Raw genomic sequence first — 17,298 nt, forward strand, 5'->3', positions numbered from 1 at the left:
ATCATTTCATTTATATATATACGGGAATATTTTAACCAATTTTATTTATGTTTGCACGTGAGTGATGTAGGATAAAATACATGTCTAAATAAATCTACAAAAGCACTTTTAATAAGTATACAATAGAAATTCTAAGTGATAAAAAATAATTTTGTCATTATTTTTCCTTAGTGGCCCATAAACAACGTGTATCTTACAATTGATGGGATCTTCGATTTGATGAAATATAGTAACTTACATCTCTTTTGTTTTCTCCACCCCTCCCCTCCTTTTTTGTTGTGGTGAAATACACATAACATTCAATTTAAACCATTTTTAAGTGTTCAGTTTGGTGGCATTACACATATTCATATTGTTGCACAGTCATCATCACCATCCATCCCCAAAAACTTTTCATCTTCCCCAGCTGAAACTGTGTCCCCATTAAACAGAAACTCCCTGTTCTCCACCTACCCCGGCCCCTGGCAACCAGCATTCTTCCTGTCTCTGTGAATTTGACTACTCTAGGGACCTCATGTGAGTGGAATATTTGTCCTTTTGCTACTGGCTGTTTCACTTAGCGTAACGGCTTCATGGCCTATCCATGTGGTAGCCTGTGTCAGGATTTCCTCCTTTTTTCTGGTTGAATAATATTCCAGTGTTTGGGTAGACCACACTCTGTTTATCTATTCACCTGTCGATGGACACTTGTGCTGTTTCCACCTTTTGGCTGTTGTGAATAGCGCTGTTATGAACACGGGTGCAGAAATCTCTTTTCCTTAGCTCTGAGTTTTGGGAAAATTTACTGTTTCTGTTCTGTAAATCACTGACTCAGCTTCTTGCTATTACTGGTTGGCTCTTCACATCCTCCGCTGTGTTCCACAATTATCAATCGTCGTGCTACTCCCCCCAAATTCTTTTTCTTTTTTTCTTTTTTTTTTTTTTTGAGACAGAGTCTCACTCTTTTGCCCAGGCTAGAGTGAGTGCCGTGGAGTCAGCCTGGCTCACAGCAACCTCAAACTCCTGGGCTCAAGCAATCCTTCTGCCTCAGCCTCCCGAGTAGCTGGGACTACAGGCATGCGCCACCATGCCCGGCTAATTTCTCTATATATTTTTAGTTGTCCAATTAATTTCTTTCTATTTTTAGTAGAGACGGGGTCTCGCTCTTGCTCAGGCTGGTTTCGAACTCCTGAGCTCAAACAATCCGCCCGCCTCGGCCTCCCAGAGAGCTAGGATTACAGGCGTGAGCCACCGCGCCCGGCCCCAAATTATTTTTCTATTATCAAGTGTTCCTTTCTTATGACTTCCTGCTCTTGTCTGATGGAAGCGAGATTAATTTATTTAGCATATAAACTGTAGATTAAAAAACCTTTTCCCTGTTTATAGCTGAGTCTATTTTAAGAGGATCATTTCTCTGATTTATTTCCATCTTTTGCCTCGGTGAACCCTCATATGTCCGGTTCCCTTTGTCTTTGTGCCTGTGGCATGCGACTGCCGGGACTGCTGTAACAGGATGCCACACACTGGGCGGCTGAAACAACAGAAATTTATTTTTTCACAGGTCCGGAGCCTGGGAGTCCAAGGCCAAGGTGTTGGCAGAGTCGGTTCTGGTCTCTTCCTGGCTCGTAGACAGCTGCATTTTCTCTGGGTCCTCACATGGTCTTTTCTCTGCATTTCCATGGTGTCTCTTCTTCTTTTTGTAAGGACACCGGTCCTGTTGGAATAGTCCCACCCTTATGACCTCTTTGAACCTAAATGACCTCCTTAAAGGTCCCACATCCCAATATAGTGTCAAAGTCAAATAAAATAGAGAGACTAATCTCCAAACAAAGCGTTTTATTTGGGAAAACAGAACTGCAATTCAGGGCATACACGCAGACCAGGGTGGTCTTAGGGATGTCGAAGAACAAAGAAAAGGTTGGGGTTTTATTAGAAAGAGAGATGTTACACATTGTTTTGAAAGCAAACCCATCGCACTGGCGGAGGTTTTGGGAGCGGGCGAGCTCTGCTGGGAGCGGCGGCGGTGGGTAAAACCAGTCTGAGAGTCACAGCAATTCGTTTCAGGAGCTACTCGGTAAGGCCAGGTTTAGGGTAAGCAGCTCATTTTGGCAGCTGGCTTGCGAGTAATCCCTGGGCAGGCCCCTGTGCCCTGAGTGCTTTTATTTTCTTCCCCTTGGTTTCTCAACTCTAATTTAATTGGTACGACAAGATAACTCCAATTCATACTATCAGTTTTCACAAATCGTTTGGGGGTTAGGGCTTCGTCATATGGATTTTGGACGGGGGAGAATAACTCAGTCCATAACACCCTCCATTCAGGGGAAGGTCTGTTCAGCGCTGGAGTTGAGAGGGGCGGATCTCCTGACAGCGTAGAGGTTTCAGTTTGTTCTCTGGATTTGCGTGACAATGTAGAGCAAGCGTGGGCAGCACGTGCTGCTGCGGTGGTTAGCAGCCAAGCCCAAGCCGGGCAGCACTTCTGCCTTCCCTAGGGCCAGTCTGCGCTGTCAAGGGAAAGCTACAAGTACCGCGGGGGCCTCGGCTCACTGTGGACCTTGGTATCCAGGGCACTTCTTGCAGATGGCAGTATCATTGAACATGGCACTGCAACTGTCCTTGTCCCCAGCTCCCGCCACCTGAGCAGAGCGGGGATATTTGTGGCATTCCCCAGATGTCCTTCTGTTCGCTCCCCAGATGGAGTTCTCTTCGCCTCCCTCCATGCCAGAGTCCTGGGCAGCTCTGCCCTTGGCTCACCCTTAGCCACACTGCATCTTGCAGAAATTCCTTGGGGTTTGTGGAATGTGAGTGAAATCCTTTCTTAATTCCCAACAGTGATACAGATATTTTCTCTATAGAATTATTACTCTTGTAATTTCAATAGAGAAAATATTTGGAAGTGGCATAGCGGGAAATACACAGGCTCAGACGGTCATCTTGGACTGGGTGACACGTCTTCACTGGCTTCTTGATTCCCTCTGTGTTTTCCTGCCACCTCTCTGCTGCAAGCTCTTTCCTCTGTCCATCTGTTGCATGTGGGTGTTTTTCAGGCCTCCACCCTAGACCCTCTTCTCCACTTCCCTGGCTTTGATTCTAGACTCCAGCTTGACCGCCCCCCGCCCCGCCCCCCAAGTGGCAGATTCGTCTGTCCCCAGCTGCCTCCTGGCAGGCTCCCCGTGGGGGACACCAGCATGATAAACCCAAGTCCCAATCAGATCTCAGTCACTCCTCACCCCTGCCGCCAAAGCACGTCTCACATGGGCTCCCTGGCTGGTGGCTGGTGCCACCAGCCACCGCTTATCTCAGCCAAAAACCTGGCTCTCCCGAGCTGTCTCTCTCCTCCGCTCCCCACATCCAACAGTAACGGCTAACTCCCTGTCCCTACTATAGCTGTGGTTTCTAGAGTTCTTGCTAACGTGCTTTAGAATACAGAGGGCAGAGACTTGGATCCACAAAGTGTTGGGATATTGCGTTCTGCCGGTGGCTTCCCGACAGTGCACAAGTCACACCAAGTCCGAGGGCCAACCGTTCCGTGATGCAAAGTACAGTTACTCGTCAGTCTCCCCTGACTGGGTCTGCTGCCCTCTCAGAGCAAGGTGACCACTGGACGAAGGAGATTTATCATGTTCGGCTATTATTCCGTTATGTGAGGTGAGAATTAACTCTCTTATACCATCTTCCAAATGCAGTGATGTCAGCATCTTCAGTTAAAAAAAATGAAGTGTTCACATTATATGTGTATGTCAATGTTATGACCTGCACAACTTAGTACTCTACTGTGATAGAGTACTACTGTGTACTACTAGCATAGTTTCTTTTGCTTTTACTGAAGATATACTAGTTATTCTCACCTTGCAATGTTTTCCTTACAAGAAGTTTCTTTTTTTAATCTTTTTTTTTTTTTTGACAGGGTCTCACTCTGTTGCCAAGGCTGGAGTGCAGTGGTGCAACCATAGCTCACTGCAGCCTCCAACTCCTGGGCCAGGCAATCCTTCCATCTCAGCCTTCTGAGTAGCTGGGACTGCAGGTGCCTGCCACCACCCCTAGCTAATTCTTTTATTTTTGTAGAGATGGGATCTTGCTATGTCACCCAGGCTGGTCTTGAACTCCTGGATATTTTATTGCACTTTGAATCTCTAAGCAAGGATAAAATTCTTATTTCTGATCCAAAGAGGCTCACTGGCCCCTTCCTCTCCTCTGGGCATGAGGGAATAACTCAGAGTTACGACTCTGCTAGGTTAACACTTAGTAAATAATATTAGTTAAGTTGCCACTAAGACATAGACTGTGGCTAAGAACTCCACAAAGGAAGTCCTCCTGAGAAAAGAGAATGTGATTTTAGGGAGTTTTTATTTTAAGAAATAGAAAATTGTTATAAGAAGGCTGGGCATGGAGGCTCACACTTGTAATCCCAGTAATCTGGGAAGCTGAGGTGGGAGAATAACTTGAGGCCAGGAGTTTGAGACCAGCCTGGGAAACATAGTGAAACCCTATTTTTTCAAAAAATAAAAAATAATTAGCCAGGTGTGGTGGCATGCACCTGTGGTCCCAACTACCCAGGAGAATTGAGAGAAAGGAGAGATTGCTGAGAAAGGAGGATTGCTTGAGCCCAGGAGTTGGAGGCTGCAGTGAGCTATGATGACAGCACTGCACTCCAGCCTGGGCAACAGAGTGAGACTTTGTCTCTGTTAACTTTTGATAAGTTAAAATGATGACTTTCAAATAGGGAGAGGGAGAAAGATGCAGAGGATGTCTCTTGTTTTCTCTGTCCTATCCCTCTTCTCCCCAAGTGCCAGGAGAGGGGGATTGTAAGTGACATGCCCTGAAATGTAGACTCAGTTTACTCAAAACTGATGGCCAGTGAGAATCCTCCCATTCCTAGTTGGCGGTTGGTGAACCTTGACATGCAGTAGGCAGTCCACTTATTAAGCTCTTGCCTGTACTTCAGGACTAAAGCCATCTCTGTCAAGATTGGGGCTTTGCAGCAGTGTTTTTCAAACTTTGAGTTGTGACCCATTAGTGGATCCAGGAACTCAATTTAGTTGGTCATGAAATAGAATGCAAATAGTAAGGTGAGCATGTTTTATGAAACCGTTGTGTCCATAGCACATCTCCAAGTTCATTCTTCTATTCACTCACTCATTCAATAAATATTTGTTGAGCACATACTATGTGCCAGGCACTGGGGATGCAGAAGACAGTGACACATACACACATGCATGTGTGTGCGCAGGTGCTCCTACGTTCTGGATCACGCTGTGAAATGCACCTCTCACTGTGGGTTACAGCCAAGCCGCCAGTGGGAATGTCAGGATGTCAGGGTGCGTGGCTACTTCCTGTGTGGGTCAGAAAGTTACTACAAGAAAAGGACAGGACCCCTTTTCAACACAGGGCAAAACATGGGCAGCTTTATAAGGGAAACAAGGCCTGTCCTCAGCAGCCCGGGTTTTGTGAGGGTCCAAAAATCCTGGACAAAATCCATGTTTTCTTTCCCAAGCTGTTATCAGTGCAAGTGTAGACAGTTAATCACATTCCTCAGTTCATGGAACAGTCCTCCCCGTAGGAAGCTGAAGATCCTTTCCTATGTTATCATTTTTTCCCTCTTTACCCTGTTTCACCTTCTCAGTCTCTACCTTCCTGCCTCTCTGCCCAGTACAGGTCCTCAATCTCCCTGAGGCGCCCTTCCCGCCCCCGTGAAATGGGATCACAAAGGTACCTACTTCGTGGGGTGTTGTACTGTGAGGGTTCACTGAGAAGCCTCTGTGGGGGATTTGGGACAGTGGCTGGCATGAGGACAGCGTGTGAGCTCCCAGGGCCGGTGCCGGGCCTGAAGGGCCCACTGAGATCGGATCCTTCCTACCTGCTGCTTTCTGCACAGCTCTCTCCGACCCCCTGCGGCTTCTGGGTTTGAGGGACTTTACTCCCCAGGAGAGCGAAGTGTCAGGCAGGAGCTGAGAGCTCCAGGAGGCTGGGCCTGCGGCTCGGATGCCAGATTTGGCAAGAGCAGAGGACCGATCCCTCCGATCCTGGTCGGGGATGTTTGGAGACACCAACAGTTTTGGGAAATTCAGAGGCAGGAAGTGAAAGGGAGGAGGGACGGAGGGGAACAGCAAGCAGCTCCCCCAGCCCCACTGGCCTGGCTCCCTCTTCCAAATGGTGCGATGAGGAGTGAGGTGACTGGTGTGTGGGGTGGGGACAGCCCAGGAGGCCCTCTTCCTGGTCTCCAGGGAGAGCCGAGATGGTTCCATGCCCTGCCCCCAGCACTCACTGCCTGAGTTTCAGCTCTGTTTCCACGTCTGTTTACTGTCCAAAGTCCCAGGGGCAGGAGACGCCAGGTGAGAATCACTTGGACACTCAGACACACAGGCTCAGGGTGCTTGTGGGACCAGCCCCTTCTCCCCTTTTCCCTGCTCAACTTGTACCACTGCCCCTGTTTTCCTGGATTTAACCTCCCCTTGCCCCAGGATTGCGCTGCTGGCAGAGCCGGGAGCCAGCTCCTTCCTTTAGCAGGTAACCAAGGTGGGGGAGGCACTGGGATGGGGATGTTTGGGATTAAGGACGCCCTGGTTCAGGGACCATGGGGGCTCAGTGGGAAGATGTGGGGTGGTCTGGTCCATGACAGTATGGACAGAAGGCTTCTGGCTGCATTAAGGCCTGAGTAATCTCTTGAGAAGGGACAGGACCAGCAGTATTTCAAACCTCAGCCCCAAACTCACCTCCAACCTGAGACCCAACCAAAGCTACCATCTCGACCCACTCAGGTTCTACATTCAATCCCACCATCAGCCTCCACGTGAATTTGCATCTTAGCACAAGCCCAGCCCTCAGCTCAGCCCCAGCGCCAGGTCCAGCTCCAGCCTTGGTTGCCATGGCCAAGGACTCTCAAGACATCCAGCAGCTGGACTTGGAGGAAAGTGATGACCAGCTCAGCAGAGGTGAGGAGCCCGGCACTTGCAGGCAGAATCCCAGGGGAGAAGATCTACTTTGGAAACGCAAGTGTCCAGTTTCTGGGGCTTCACTCCACCTCGGTCTTAGCTCCCTATCCCCCCTCTGTCTCCCTGAGGTCTCTGTCACATTCACTCTGCAAGTGGGGACTGGGCCCTTCTGGGTGTGAGATGCCCAGCACCTCTGCCTGTCCCTGACCTCACAGAGCCCCAGGCAAGGGTGTGTGCCCAGAGGTGTGGGGACACCTGGAAGCTGGAGACAACTTCCTCCCCTCCTCCTCTCAGCCCGAGAACATGTGTGCCTTGCATGTATGTGCTTGCAAGGAACACACATTCGGCCAGGACTGTGTGTGTATGTGTGTCGGGGGGAGGTGCCCCAGTGTCTGGGAAAAGGTTTTAATGCAAGAGAGAGAGAGAGAGAGACAGAGACAGAGACAGAGACAGAGACAGAGAGAGATCTGAGCAGTTCTAGGCAGAAGGGCAGGAGCCAGGGATGGAGGAGAGTATCAGGTGTGTGGGTGCTGGTGGTGGAGCAGGTTCCACGGAGGCAGGAGGGCTGGGACTTGGAACTTGGGGAGGGGGATCAGTTAGCTGGGCTGGAAGGAGGGACCCCGCGTTCCTGAGGCTGGCAGACCAAGGGAGGGCTGCTGCTGGCCAGGGCAGACCAGGGGGGCAGGGAGGATAGGCCTTCCCAGCAGGCAGTGGGCTCCATGGGGCAGAGGCCATGCCCACTTCACTCTTCCCTGCAATTCCAGTGTCCAGTGGGTGCCTGGTGCATAGTGAACACACAAAAGGATTCAGGATATTGTTGAATCTTCCGAGAGTGAGAGGATTTAGAGATTGCGCAGAAGGCTTGGAGAGAGTCTGGAAGTTTTGGAATTAATGGGAGAGGGAGCTCGCCCAAGTGGACTGACGGACACCACTGCGGATGCAAACAAGTCAGCACATTTCTCCCCAGCGGCCTCTGCTGCCTGGGACGGGGAGTCACTGTGTGAGCTGCCATTGATCAACTGCTAACCGGGGCCTGTCCCCCGTCTGCCACTCTTCCTAGCACTGTGTGTGTCTATAGTTTTCAGCAAAGTTAGAAATGTTTTGGCCATTGTTTCATCAAATATTTTTTTTCTTTCCCCCACCTTTCCTTTAAGGAATCCAGTTACACAGATGTCAGTTGTCCTGCAGCTCACTGGTGCTCTTGCCATTTTGTTTTTGATTATTTTTCTCTTGGGGTTTCATTTTATATAGTTATTGCTATTCTTTAAATTAACTAAATTTTTCTTATGCATGTCTAATCTTCCACTAATCTCACCCAGTGTATTTTTCATTTCAGACATTGTAGTTTTCATCTCTAGAAGGTCAACTTGGGACTTTTAAATGTCTCCCATGGTTCTACTTAATTTTGTGAACATACGGGATACAGATATAATATGTTTTAATGTCCTCGTCTGCTAATTCTAACATCTGTGCCTGTTCTGGATCTGTTTCGATAGATTTATTAATATTGAAATCCTTGTATGAGTTGTGTTTTCCTGTTTTGTTGTATGTCTCATAATCTTTGATTGGATGCCAGATATTGTGAATTTTACCTTGTTGGGTGCTGGGTATTTTTGTATTTGAGCTTTGTTCTGGGATACAGTTAAGTAACTTGAAGTCAGTTTGATCCTTTGAAGTCTAACTCTCTGGTCTCCTCAGCATCAGCTCCTCAACTCAGGGGGTCTTCAAGGCTCTGCCTGGATTTCCTTTTCCTGGCCTGTGGCCTGAAAACTTTCTCCAAGCAGTAGGCTGAGGCAGTCAGGGGGGTCATCTCGTGTTTCCTATCTCTCGGGATCATTGCCCTTCATTGCCTGAGACCACAGTCTTGGAAACTTTCCTTTCTTGTAGTTGTCTGTTGTTTGCCTTGTTGTCTCAGGGGAGGGTAAATATGTCCCCTGTTATTCCATCTGGGGCAGACCCTTTCTTTTACTTTCAAACTTACCTAAGTGGCGTTTAACTAACGTAATTCTCTGAATAATCTAAGCAGGTAGCTACAACTGTGATCCCCATTTTATGCATGAGAAAATGGAGGCACCAAAAACTCGAATGACTTGTCCATGTCCTCGGAGCTATTTGGTGGCACAGCTGGACTACAGCACAGGCAGCCTGGGTTCAGGGTAGACGTGCAGAGACAGATGGCTGGGCTGACCCAGAGTCGGGAGTTGAGAAATCACAGGTCAGGTCAGGAAGCAGGACAGAGGCCCTGCTGGGTGGACAGTCCTGGAGGGAGCAGCCAGGGGCTCATTTGTGGGGTTCCAGCTGGGGAGGGGAGGACTGGGGTCCCGCAGCGCTTCTGGATGGAGAGGGGGCAGCGAGAAGCCAGAAATCGGCAGTGGAGATGTCAAGGCTTAGCCTGTCTGGGTCCAGACGGGGTCCTGGGTGTGGTTGCAGTGGGGAAGGTGAAGAGTTGGTGTGAAAAGGTCAAGAGTTCTGGGTGGTCACTCACTGGGATGGTGGCAGGCAGTGACCTGGGGAGGAAGATTCTGGGCCCCTGACTGAGCCTCCCCTGCATGCGGGGTGCCGGGGTGTGATAGCAATGAGGAGAGAGGAAAGTGCTCAGAGTCAGGGCCTGAGGCAGAGAGGAGCAAGCGTCCTGCTTGCAGGTGGAGGGTGGACGGTCCCTGCTCTGGGCCTGGAGGGACAGCTGGAGGGCAAGGCAAGCTCCGTGCATGTGATGCTGTGGGTGTGGATGTGCGAGAAAGTGTACAAATGTGTGCATTAGTATGTGTGTCTATGTGAGTGCGTGCACGAATGTGTGTGCTCGTGAGTGTGCAAATGTGTTTGTGAGTGAAATGAAAGATGTGTGTGTGTGTGAGTATTTGTGGGCTAAGGGGAGAGGGTTCACAGTGGAATGAGGGTTCTGGGGGGGTGTGGGCTACAGGGAGTGTGGGGAGGCTCTGAGTGGTGTGGGATGAGGAGAGCAGAAGGGGCCTGGGGTGTGGCCCCTGGGGAGTGGTCTATGGTGGAATGACCTGGACTTAAGGATCCCAGAGGGATTTTGGGAGGGGAGGAGTTGCTTTCGTCTGAGACTTGTAGGAGGGACCTAGGCATAGATTATAAGAACACAGGGCCCAGTCTCTGGGACCCTAGTCGGAGGGGACAGGGGCCTTAGAAGAGTTAGAACTAAGTCCCGAGGTGATCTGGAGGCCTCTCCCACCAGCTAGGCGAGAAGGGAAACCATTCACAGATCTTTCTCTGTATGTGTGCCTAGTCAGGGCCCCATCTGTCCCCTGGCCCCCTCTGTGTGTCCCCTGGTCCAAGATCGGGGCTTTGCACACAGCTGATATGAATTTTGTGTGTGACGTAGCATGTGTGTTGTGTGCTCCTGGGTAGGTGGATGTGCATGTTTGCACATGTGTATGTGAGTGCCAGTGTGTGTGTGTGTGTGTGCACGTGCACTGCTTAAATGCTGTGGTCAAAGCCCAGGCATCCCCTCACACCCTCCCCACCCAGTCTCATGGCCCCATGGGGTCAGGCCTCCTCCGACTCCTGTGCTGACTCCTGTGCAGGGTGGTGGGGGCGCCGTGTGCTGGCTTCTGACCCCCGTCTTCCGCAGGGCCGCCTCCACCCCAGCCCTTTGCACAGCGTCTCTGCTCCACGCTCCGCCTCAGTCTGCTCGCCCTGGGCTTCAACGTCCTGTTGCTGGTGGCCATCTGTGTGATTGGGTCCCAAAGTGAGTGTCACAGTGGCCAGCAGGGTGGGCAGTGACGGGGCAAGTGGGGAAGGGGTGGCAGTAGAGTGGGGCATGTGCTGGGGCAGGTGGGGGTTGACGATGGGGAGATGGTGGACTCAGGAGGCGGCAGCGATGTTGGGAAGGGTGACAGCAGCTTGGACGGTGTTGGGGACACCCCCCCACGTTGTCCCCACTGTCTCCTGACAAGGCACACAGATGCAAGTGGAGCTGCGGGCCCTGAAGGAAACTTTCGGCAACTTCTCCTCTAGCACCCTGACGGAGGTCCGGGCTCTGGGCGCCCACGGTGAGCGGCTGGGGTGGGGTGCTCTGGTGCTGTCTGTCCGCACAGGTGTGTGGCACTCAGGGCCCAGTCTGCAGTGGGGTGTGTTCGGGTGCCGTGGGGTGCAGACTGGGGCAGACAGCCCAGCCCAACAAGCTGGGCAAGGCTTCCAGGGACGCTGGTCCACAGCTGAGGGCCCCCAGGGCCAGGCAGGTGAAGAGGAGGGGGCTTACCCAGGAGAGCCAGGAGGTGAGGAAGGCCAATTCTAGTGGTGGGATGAGCAGTGAGCGTGGCCCGAGGGGTGGGCAGGGGCCACACTACGCAGGCTTATTGTGAGAAAATGGGGACCCACCGAAGGGATTAAGCAGGAGAGGAACCCGAGCCACTGCGGCTGGGTAGGAGTCTGGCCGAGGCGGGGAGGGCAGGTGGTGGATGCCTGCAATGCCCTGACCCAGGACAAGGTGATGGGCCCCTGGCTGTGCCCCAGGAGTGTGAAGATGCAGGGGACACTCTGGGGGCAGAACGGAGGGAGACGGTTTAGCTTCCCTCTTTTTCAGGAGGCAGCGTAGTGGGCAAGATAACGACTCTGGGAGCCAAGCTGGAGAAACAGCAGCAGGACCTGAAAGCAGGTCAGACAGCCTCCCGGTGTGTGTGGGTGAGCGTGTGTGTGGCGTGCTATGGTGTGTCCCTGGGTGTGGTAGGTGGTGTGTCTGCATCTCTGTGTGTGCGATGGGTCTGTGTGTGTATCTGGTGTGTGTGTGTATGTGCTTCCCTAGCCAAAGGCTGGAGTCCTGTGCCTGGCGCTGGTAGGTGGGGACCACATGCCCACCCACATCACTGTCCATCTGTCCCCCTAGACCATGCCACCTTGCTCCTTCATCTGAAGCACTTCCCAGCCGATCTGCGCGTCCTGGCCTGCCAGATGGAGGTCCTCTACAGCAATGGTAGGGATGACGAAGTCTCCGTTCCAGTGTGCCTGTCCCCTCCAGCTGGATCTTGTCCCCCTGAACTCCTTCCCCCACTCAGGCTCTGAAAGGACCTGCTGCCCGGTCAACTGGGTGGAGCACGCGGGCAGCTGCTACTGGTTCTCTCGCTCCGGGAAGCCTTGGCGGGAGGCTGAGAAGTACTGCCAGCTGGAGAATGCGCACCTGGTGGTCATCAACTCCTGGGAGGAGCAGGTGAGACCACTCCTCCCAAAGGCAGGAGGGAGCCCTCAGAAAGCAGGCTCTGGGTGGCTGGATTGGGCTTACCTTTTCTCTTTAACCTAAGGAAGAGTCCAGAAGCAGAAGTGTGGTAGAACTCTGGGAAGTTTATAGTGGAGCAGCCTTGATTCTAAGAGGCGGGAGATTATAGCCAGGAGCTTGGCAAAGAGACATGAGCCAGGTGACCAGGAGGTGAGGAGCAGGTCAGAGACAGAATTCATGACAGGGTGACCTCTAGGCCAGGACAAGGCTGGAGGCACCTATAGCTCCTTCTTCCTGTACTGGCCTTTGGATGTGGTGGTCACTTGGATGAAAGGAACAGAATGGGCAGGAGCCCAGTGACTCACCTACAATGGGTTACTGGTCCCTCCAAAGCTCTCCGTGTCTCCTCTTCCCACTGCTGCCACCAGACACCAAAGTTCACAGAGAAGAATCAGCCCATTAGAATGGATAGGACAATTTTGGAAAAGGAGGGTAATAATGGTAATATTTACTGAGCATTTACTATGTGCTGGGCACGTTCATATGTTCAGTTCTTTAATCTCCACAACATTAAGGGGCAGGAACTCTTACTGTCCCCGCTGTAAGGGAGGGGAAATGAGGGCACTAGGGTTAAGTAACTTGCCATACAGCCAGCGCGCCATGATAGAGCCAGAATCCAGGTCACTCGGCCTCTTTGGCTAGTGTTTGTTTCCAACCATGATGTGTTGCCTTGGTACCGTGGGGTCTGTGGGGCTGTGTTCTGTATGAACTTGGAAGTATTGTAATGCCACAGTAATCAAACCATGTGATACAGAGGCCAGGATATATTCATCGAGTGTTTGCTATGCATCAGGCTCTGTACGTGCTTTACACGGTAGAGGAATTACAAACATACTTTGCTTTACTGATCAGGTTGAAATTGCCAATTTTTAATCAATTTTGACCTATAAAAATGTCAGTTTCATGCCGTTCAATCTAAGATTTCAGCGCTCTGTGATTTGGCACACAACATTTCCTGACGGCTACAACTTCGGGGTGGACGGTGCTTTCGTCATTACGAAGTGACTGTCAGTGTCTCACTTAATGCTTTTTGCCTTGAATTCATCATCTGATATATAAATGCCACAGTCCTTGATTTCTTTTCGTTTGCATTTGTTTGCTGTATCTCTGTCCATCCTTTTATTTCTAACCTTTTTGAATCTCTTTGTTTTGGATTAGTGATTCTCAGCCTTGACTGTACATTGTCATCTCTCAAAGAGTTTTAAAAAAAAATATCAACCCCTAGGTCTCACCTTCAAAGGTTCTGATTGATTAATCTTGGGTTCCTCCTGGGCAGTCCCCTAAGGGATGCTACCGTGCAGACCAGATTGAGATATTTCTCCTATTGCTTGTGTATATGTTTTGTTTTTGATTTTATTAAAAATCGAATAAGTGTACCTTTTATTAGGTGACTGTATCTCATTTACATTTATTTTTTAGTAGATAAGTTTAATCTTAATCCTGTCTTTTTTTGTCTGTTTGATATACTTCTTTTGTTCTCTCAGATTTACTATGTGAGATGTGTTCTTTTTGTTTTCTTTCCTGTGGTATTTGGAATAGATGTTGTTTGAGTTATTGCAGTGATACTTTTAAATGGCTGAAACTTACTAGCTTCAAAAACCAAAAGAGTCAATACTGCGTGTGGAAACTAAAAAAAAAAGGATAAAAGAAAAAAAAGCGTTTATAAGCCTGAGCAAGAGCAAGACCCCATCTCTACAGAAAATAGAAAAATTAGCCGGGTATGGTGTTGTGCACCTGTAGTCCCAACTACTTGGGAGGCTGAGGCAGGAGGATTGCTTGAGCCCAGGAGTCTGAGGTTGCTGTGAGCTAGGCTGACGTCACTGCACTCTAGCCCAGGTGACAGAGCGAGACTTTGTCTAAAGAAAAAAAAAATTAATTAAAAAAAAAAGAAAATATAGTTCAAACTTTTCAATTCCTTTCCTTATCATCTTGTTCTCTTCTCTGATAACTTCTTAGGTGTTTTATGTCATCCATCTCCTCTTTAATTTTTTGAGAATGGGAAGAAATTATTCTCCACATCGTCTTATATTCTGAAACAAGTCTTCTTTTCCAAGTGTATTTTTCATCTTTCCTTTTGCTAGCAAGATCTTTCTTCCTCCTCCTCTTCCCCTTTTTTGGGCAGAAGATCCATGATGATTTTCCCCCTCGGCCACTTTTATGAATGGGTGAAATTCTTTCTTTCCTGTTGTTTCTTCCCTGTTGTTCACCCAGACGGGTTACCTGGACTGTCTTTTCCGATCGTCTGCTGCTGTCTGGGTCCTCCCCTCAGTCTTCAACACGGAGGGCTGGATGTTGCTGATCTGCAATCTTTGCTCAGTTATTCGGTTTCTTGTAGTGACAGAAAGCGGGAGCGTGGTAGTGGGTGGCATCAGGTAGAATATCTTGTCTCCGGGCACTTTCTCTCCCACTCTGTTGACTCCTCTGAATTTGGGGAGCAGCTGCACTTGCCTCTGAGGCCTGAGTCTTCACACACAGGACGTTGTCCTATTGGCAGGATTCTAGAGTTTAGGGATGCTACAGTAACTGAAGCTGCCCTCGGACGAGGTGCCTAACTGCAGCCTTAGTTGTGTCTCTAGGGACTGTGAGTGGAATCAGTCAATTTTCCCCTAAAGCAGTTGGAGGTCCTTCAAACGTGTCAAAGGGAACCATTAGATATGCATGTTGGTCACCAGATCCATCCTTCTGCTTCTTCCACAGAGCTAGGTGACCATACCTTCCCGAGCTACCCTCCCAAACCCTGAGACATAAGTCCTCAGGAATCTGTAAGAGAAAACACTTGGAGGGGCTGTTGCGCTAGGGCATGTGCACGAGTCCTGGGGCTGTCTCTGCAAGCTCAAAGACCACCTTCGCCCAAGGCCCTGCGGCTGGCTGGCTGGGCTGCCCCCTCGCACCCAGGGCTTCCTCCCACTTCCAGCACAGACTTCCAGACTCCATGTAGCCAGGTCACAACAGGGCTCTGGGAAGTGGCTCTAAACTTAGAAGTCCCCGGGCCTGGCAAACCTCAGGAAGTGACAGCTATGCATAGAAGCAAGAGCAACCTGAGAGGCTAGTGAAACTGAGGTCCTTAATGGTCTGGGGCCTACGGGGGCAGCAGGAGCAGGGACCAGGGGCAGGATTCCAGGACTTTGAGGCTGTGGGCAGAAGACAGGGAGAGGACGGGAGATGGGGTAGAAGCTGAGTTGGAATGAAGGGGGACGCTGGGCCAGGGCTGTGGAGGAGGCCCATGGTCACAAACTCAGGTACCAGGTTGGCTCTCTGGGCCCTGCCAGCTCCCTGCAAAGTAGGAATTATTGTGGCACCCAGCTTGAGGGACTTCTGAGGATTAAATGAGATAATCCTTGTAAAGACTGGGTGCAAAGTCTAGCCAATAAGTGTGTACTGAACAGTAGCCACGGTAGGGAAGACAGAGCCCGGAGGTGGTCGTGCTGGGAGCTGACGCTTCAGCCTGTGGGTGAAGGACACAGCTCCATGCCTGCATAAAGGGAGGATAAAGGGACAAGGGACTGGAAACTTCTCTCCCACCTGCTTTTTTTCCAGAAGTTCATTGCACAACATACAAGCCCCTTTAATGCCTGGATAGGTCTCACCGACAGCGATGGCACCTGGAAATGGGTGGATGGTACCGAGTATAGGTACAGCTACAAGTAAGAGGCCCCTCCCTCCATCGCCTCGTTAGATTGCCCTGGGGACGGCCACCTGGCTTTTCACCCCACCACACTCTCCCACCTGTCCATCAGGGACCAAATTCCCCAACCCTCTCCTTTTGACTCCCAACCTCCAAGGCTGCGCCTTCCACCCCTGAGCCCTTCCAAGGCTTTTCTGGGGTGGGGCGAGGGATGCTGGGGCTGGGGGATGCGTCAGAGCTGAGCGTTGTCCTGCCTCCTTAGGAACTGGGCCATCACCCAGCCAGACAACTGGGAGGGACACGAGCTGGATGGCGGTGAAGACTGTGCTGAAATGCAGCCGGATGGCCGCTGGAACGACAATCTCTGCCTCCAGGTGTTCCGCTGGGTGTGTGAGAAGAGGCGGAATAGCACCCTGCAGGAGCCCTGAGCCCCTACACCCCTGCCTAACCCACACCCACCCCTGCCCTCCCCGCTTCTCTGTTGGGGGTTTTGAAGAAAGGGAGAAAAATAGAGTCAGAAGCCTGGGGAAGGGTTGAGGAAAGATATTAATAGAAAGGGTGGTTTAAGAGTCTCAAACCCTGGGGAGGCCGAGATCCTACCTCTTTCCACAATTCATTGTAACTATTCTAATTTTCAGCCTCCTCAATGGAATAGGAGAAGAAGAAACAAATGCTTGAAACTGCGTGGCCTGGTTATTTGGAACTGGGAATTGTAGGGTGCAAAGGAGAGGGAGAGGAGGGGGCCTGGAAGAGATGAGTTGTAAATCCTGGACAGCTGCCTCTTGACACCCAATTCGGAGAGACGCTGTTGGGAGAGAGGCTGGGGCAGAAGGGTGCAGGGCCTGTGCTCCTGGGTGGGGCAGGGGGGTGGTGCTCTGGGGGCTCCCGAAGGGGGCAGTTTGCCCTGCAGCTGGCGTCTCCCCAGGCCAGGTTCCAGGGAGCACCCTCAGCTCCACCCTCAGCCTCCACGTTCACAAAGAGCAGGAGGATTGGCAAGTCGTCTTCCTCTCCCTGCCTCTTTTTTTGTTTGTTTGTTTTTACCCCAAACAGATCTAGACCAATCTCCAACACCAGTGTCACCAAAAATTTCTACACTGGATAAACTTCCCCTTCCAAGATCATTCTGAAACTGACTTTGAAAGGATCTTTAAGCAATTACATTTTTAAATTTTTTAAATTACAAAAGTAATATATACTATTAGTAAAAATTGTTTCAAATGTGCGAGTGTGTGTGTGCACACAGAGGGAGTGTCCTCCTCTCACTCTTCCCTCTTCTTCCCAGAGCTAACTCTTCCACGAGTAGCCTGTCGGAACCTTTCCTGTGTATGTGCAAATATGCAGCACTACACATCATTGTATATTGTAGTTTGCCTTTTCACTTTATAGCGTCTTGAGGACATTGTTCTAAACTATGCCATTATCTCACAGGTTTTAGCTCATTGAATTTGGCAGCTGTAGAGAATTCCAGAGTATGGATGTGCCATGTATTAGTTAATCATTCTTTGTGGTGGGCAAGTACTTGCCATTTT

At 50.4% G+C, this 17,298-nt stretch overlaps 1 protein-coding gene across 6 annotated transcripts; it reads left to right on the plus strand.

Annotated features, from left to right (window-relative positions):
* The first annotated feature begins 6,294 nt into the window (after positions 1-6,294).
* On the plus strand, positions 6,295-16,826 carry ASGR2 (asialoglycoprotein receptor 2). 6 transcript variants are annotated; one of them, XM_012655672.1, is made up of 9 exons: positions 6,295-6,483; positions 6,735-6,908; positions 10,504-10,620; positions 10,829-10,924; positions 11,458-11,529; positions 11,758-11,844; positions 11,927-12,078; positions 15,725-15,776; positions 16,032-16,826. In XM_012655672.1, the coding sequence occupies exons 2-9, from the start codon at positions 6,842-6,844 to the stop codon at positions 16,304-16,306; spliced, it is 918 nt and encodes a 305-aa protein (XP_012511126.1). In that variant the 5' UTR covers positions 6,295-6,483; positions 6,735-6,841; the 3' UTR covers positions 16,307-16,826. The 6 variants fall into 6 exon arrangements, with proteins under 6 accessions (XP_012511126.1, XP_012511124.1, XP_012511125.1 ...); XM_012655670.1 differs by having other exon boundaries at positions 6,296-6,483; positions 15,725-15,788; positions 16,032-16,825; XM_012655671.1 differs by having other exon boundaries at positions 6,296-6,483; positions 6,760-6,908; positions 15,725-15,788; positions 16,032-16,825.
* The last annotated feature ends 472 nt before the right edge of the window (positions 16,827-17,298 follow it).

Source organism: Propithecus coquereli, unplaced genomic scaffold, assembly GCF_000956105.1.
Source record: "Propithecus coquereli isolate 6110/MARCELLA unplaced genomic scaffold, Pcoq_1.0 Scaffold482, whole genome shotgun sequence".
NCBI classification, from domain to species: domain Eukaryota; kingdom Metazoa; phylum Chordata; class Mammalia; order Primates; family Indriidae; genus Propithecus; species Propithecus coquereli.

Coding starts and splice junctions, on each gene's coding strand:
- ASGR2 (XM_012655670.1), top strand. CDS start 6,842: ATGGCCAAGGACTCTCAAGACATCCAGCAGCTGGACTTGGAGGAAAGT. Junction 11,845..11,926: donor GGAGGTCCTCTACAGCAATG/GTAGGGATGACG, acceptor TCCCCCACTCAG/GCTCTGAAAGGACCTGCTGC. Junction 15,789..16,031: donor GAGTATAGGTACAGCTACAA/GTAAGAGGCCCC, acceptor CTGCCTCCTTAG/GAACTGGGCCATCACCCAGC.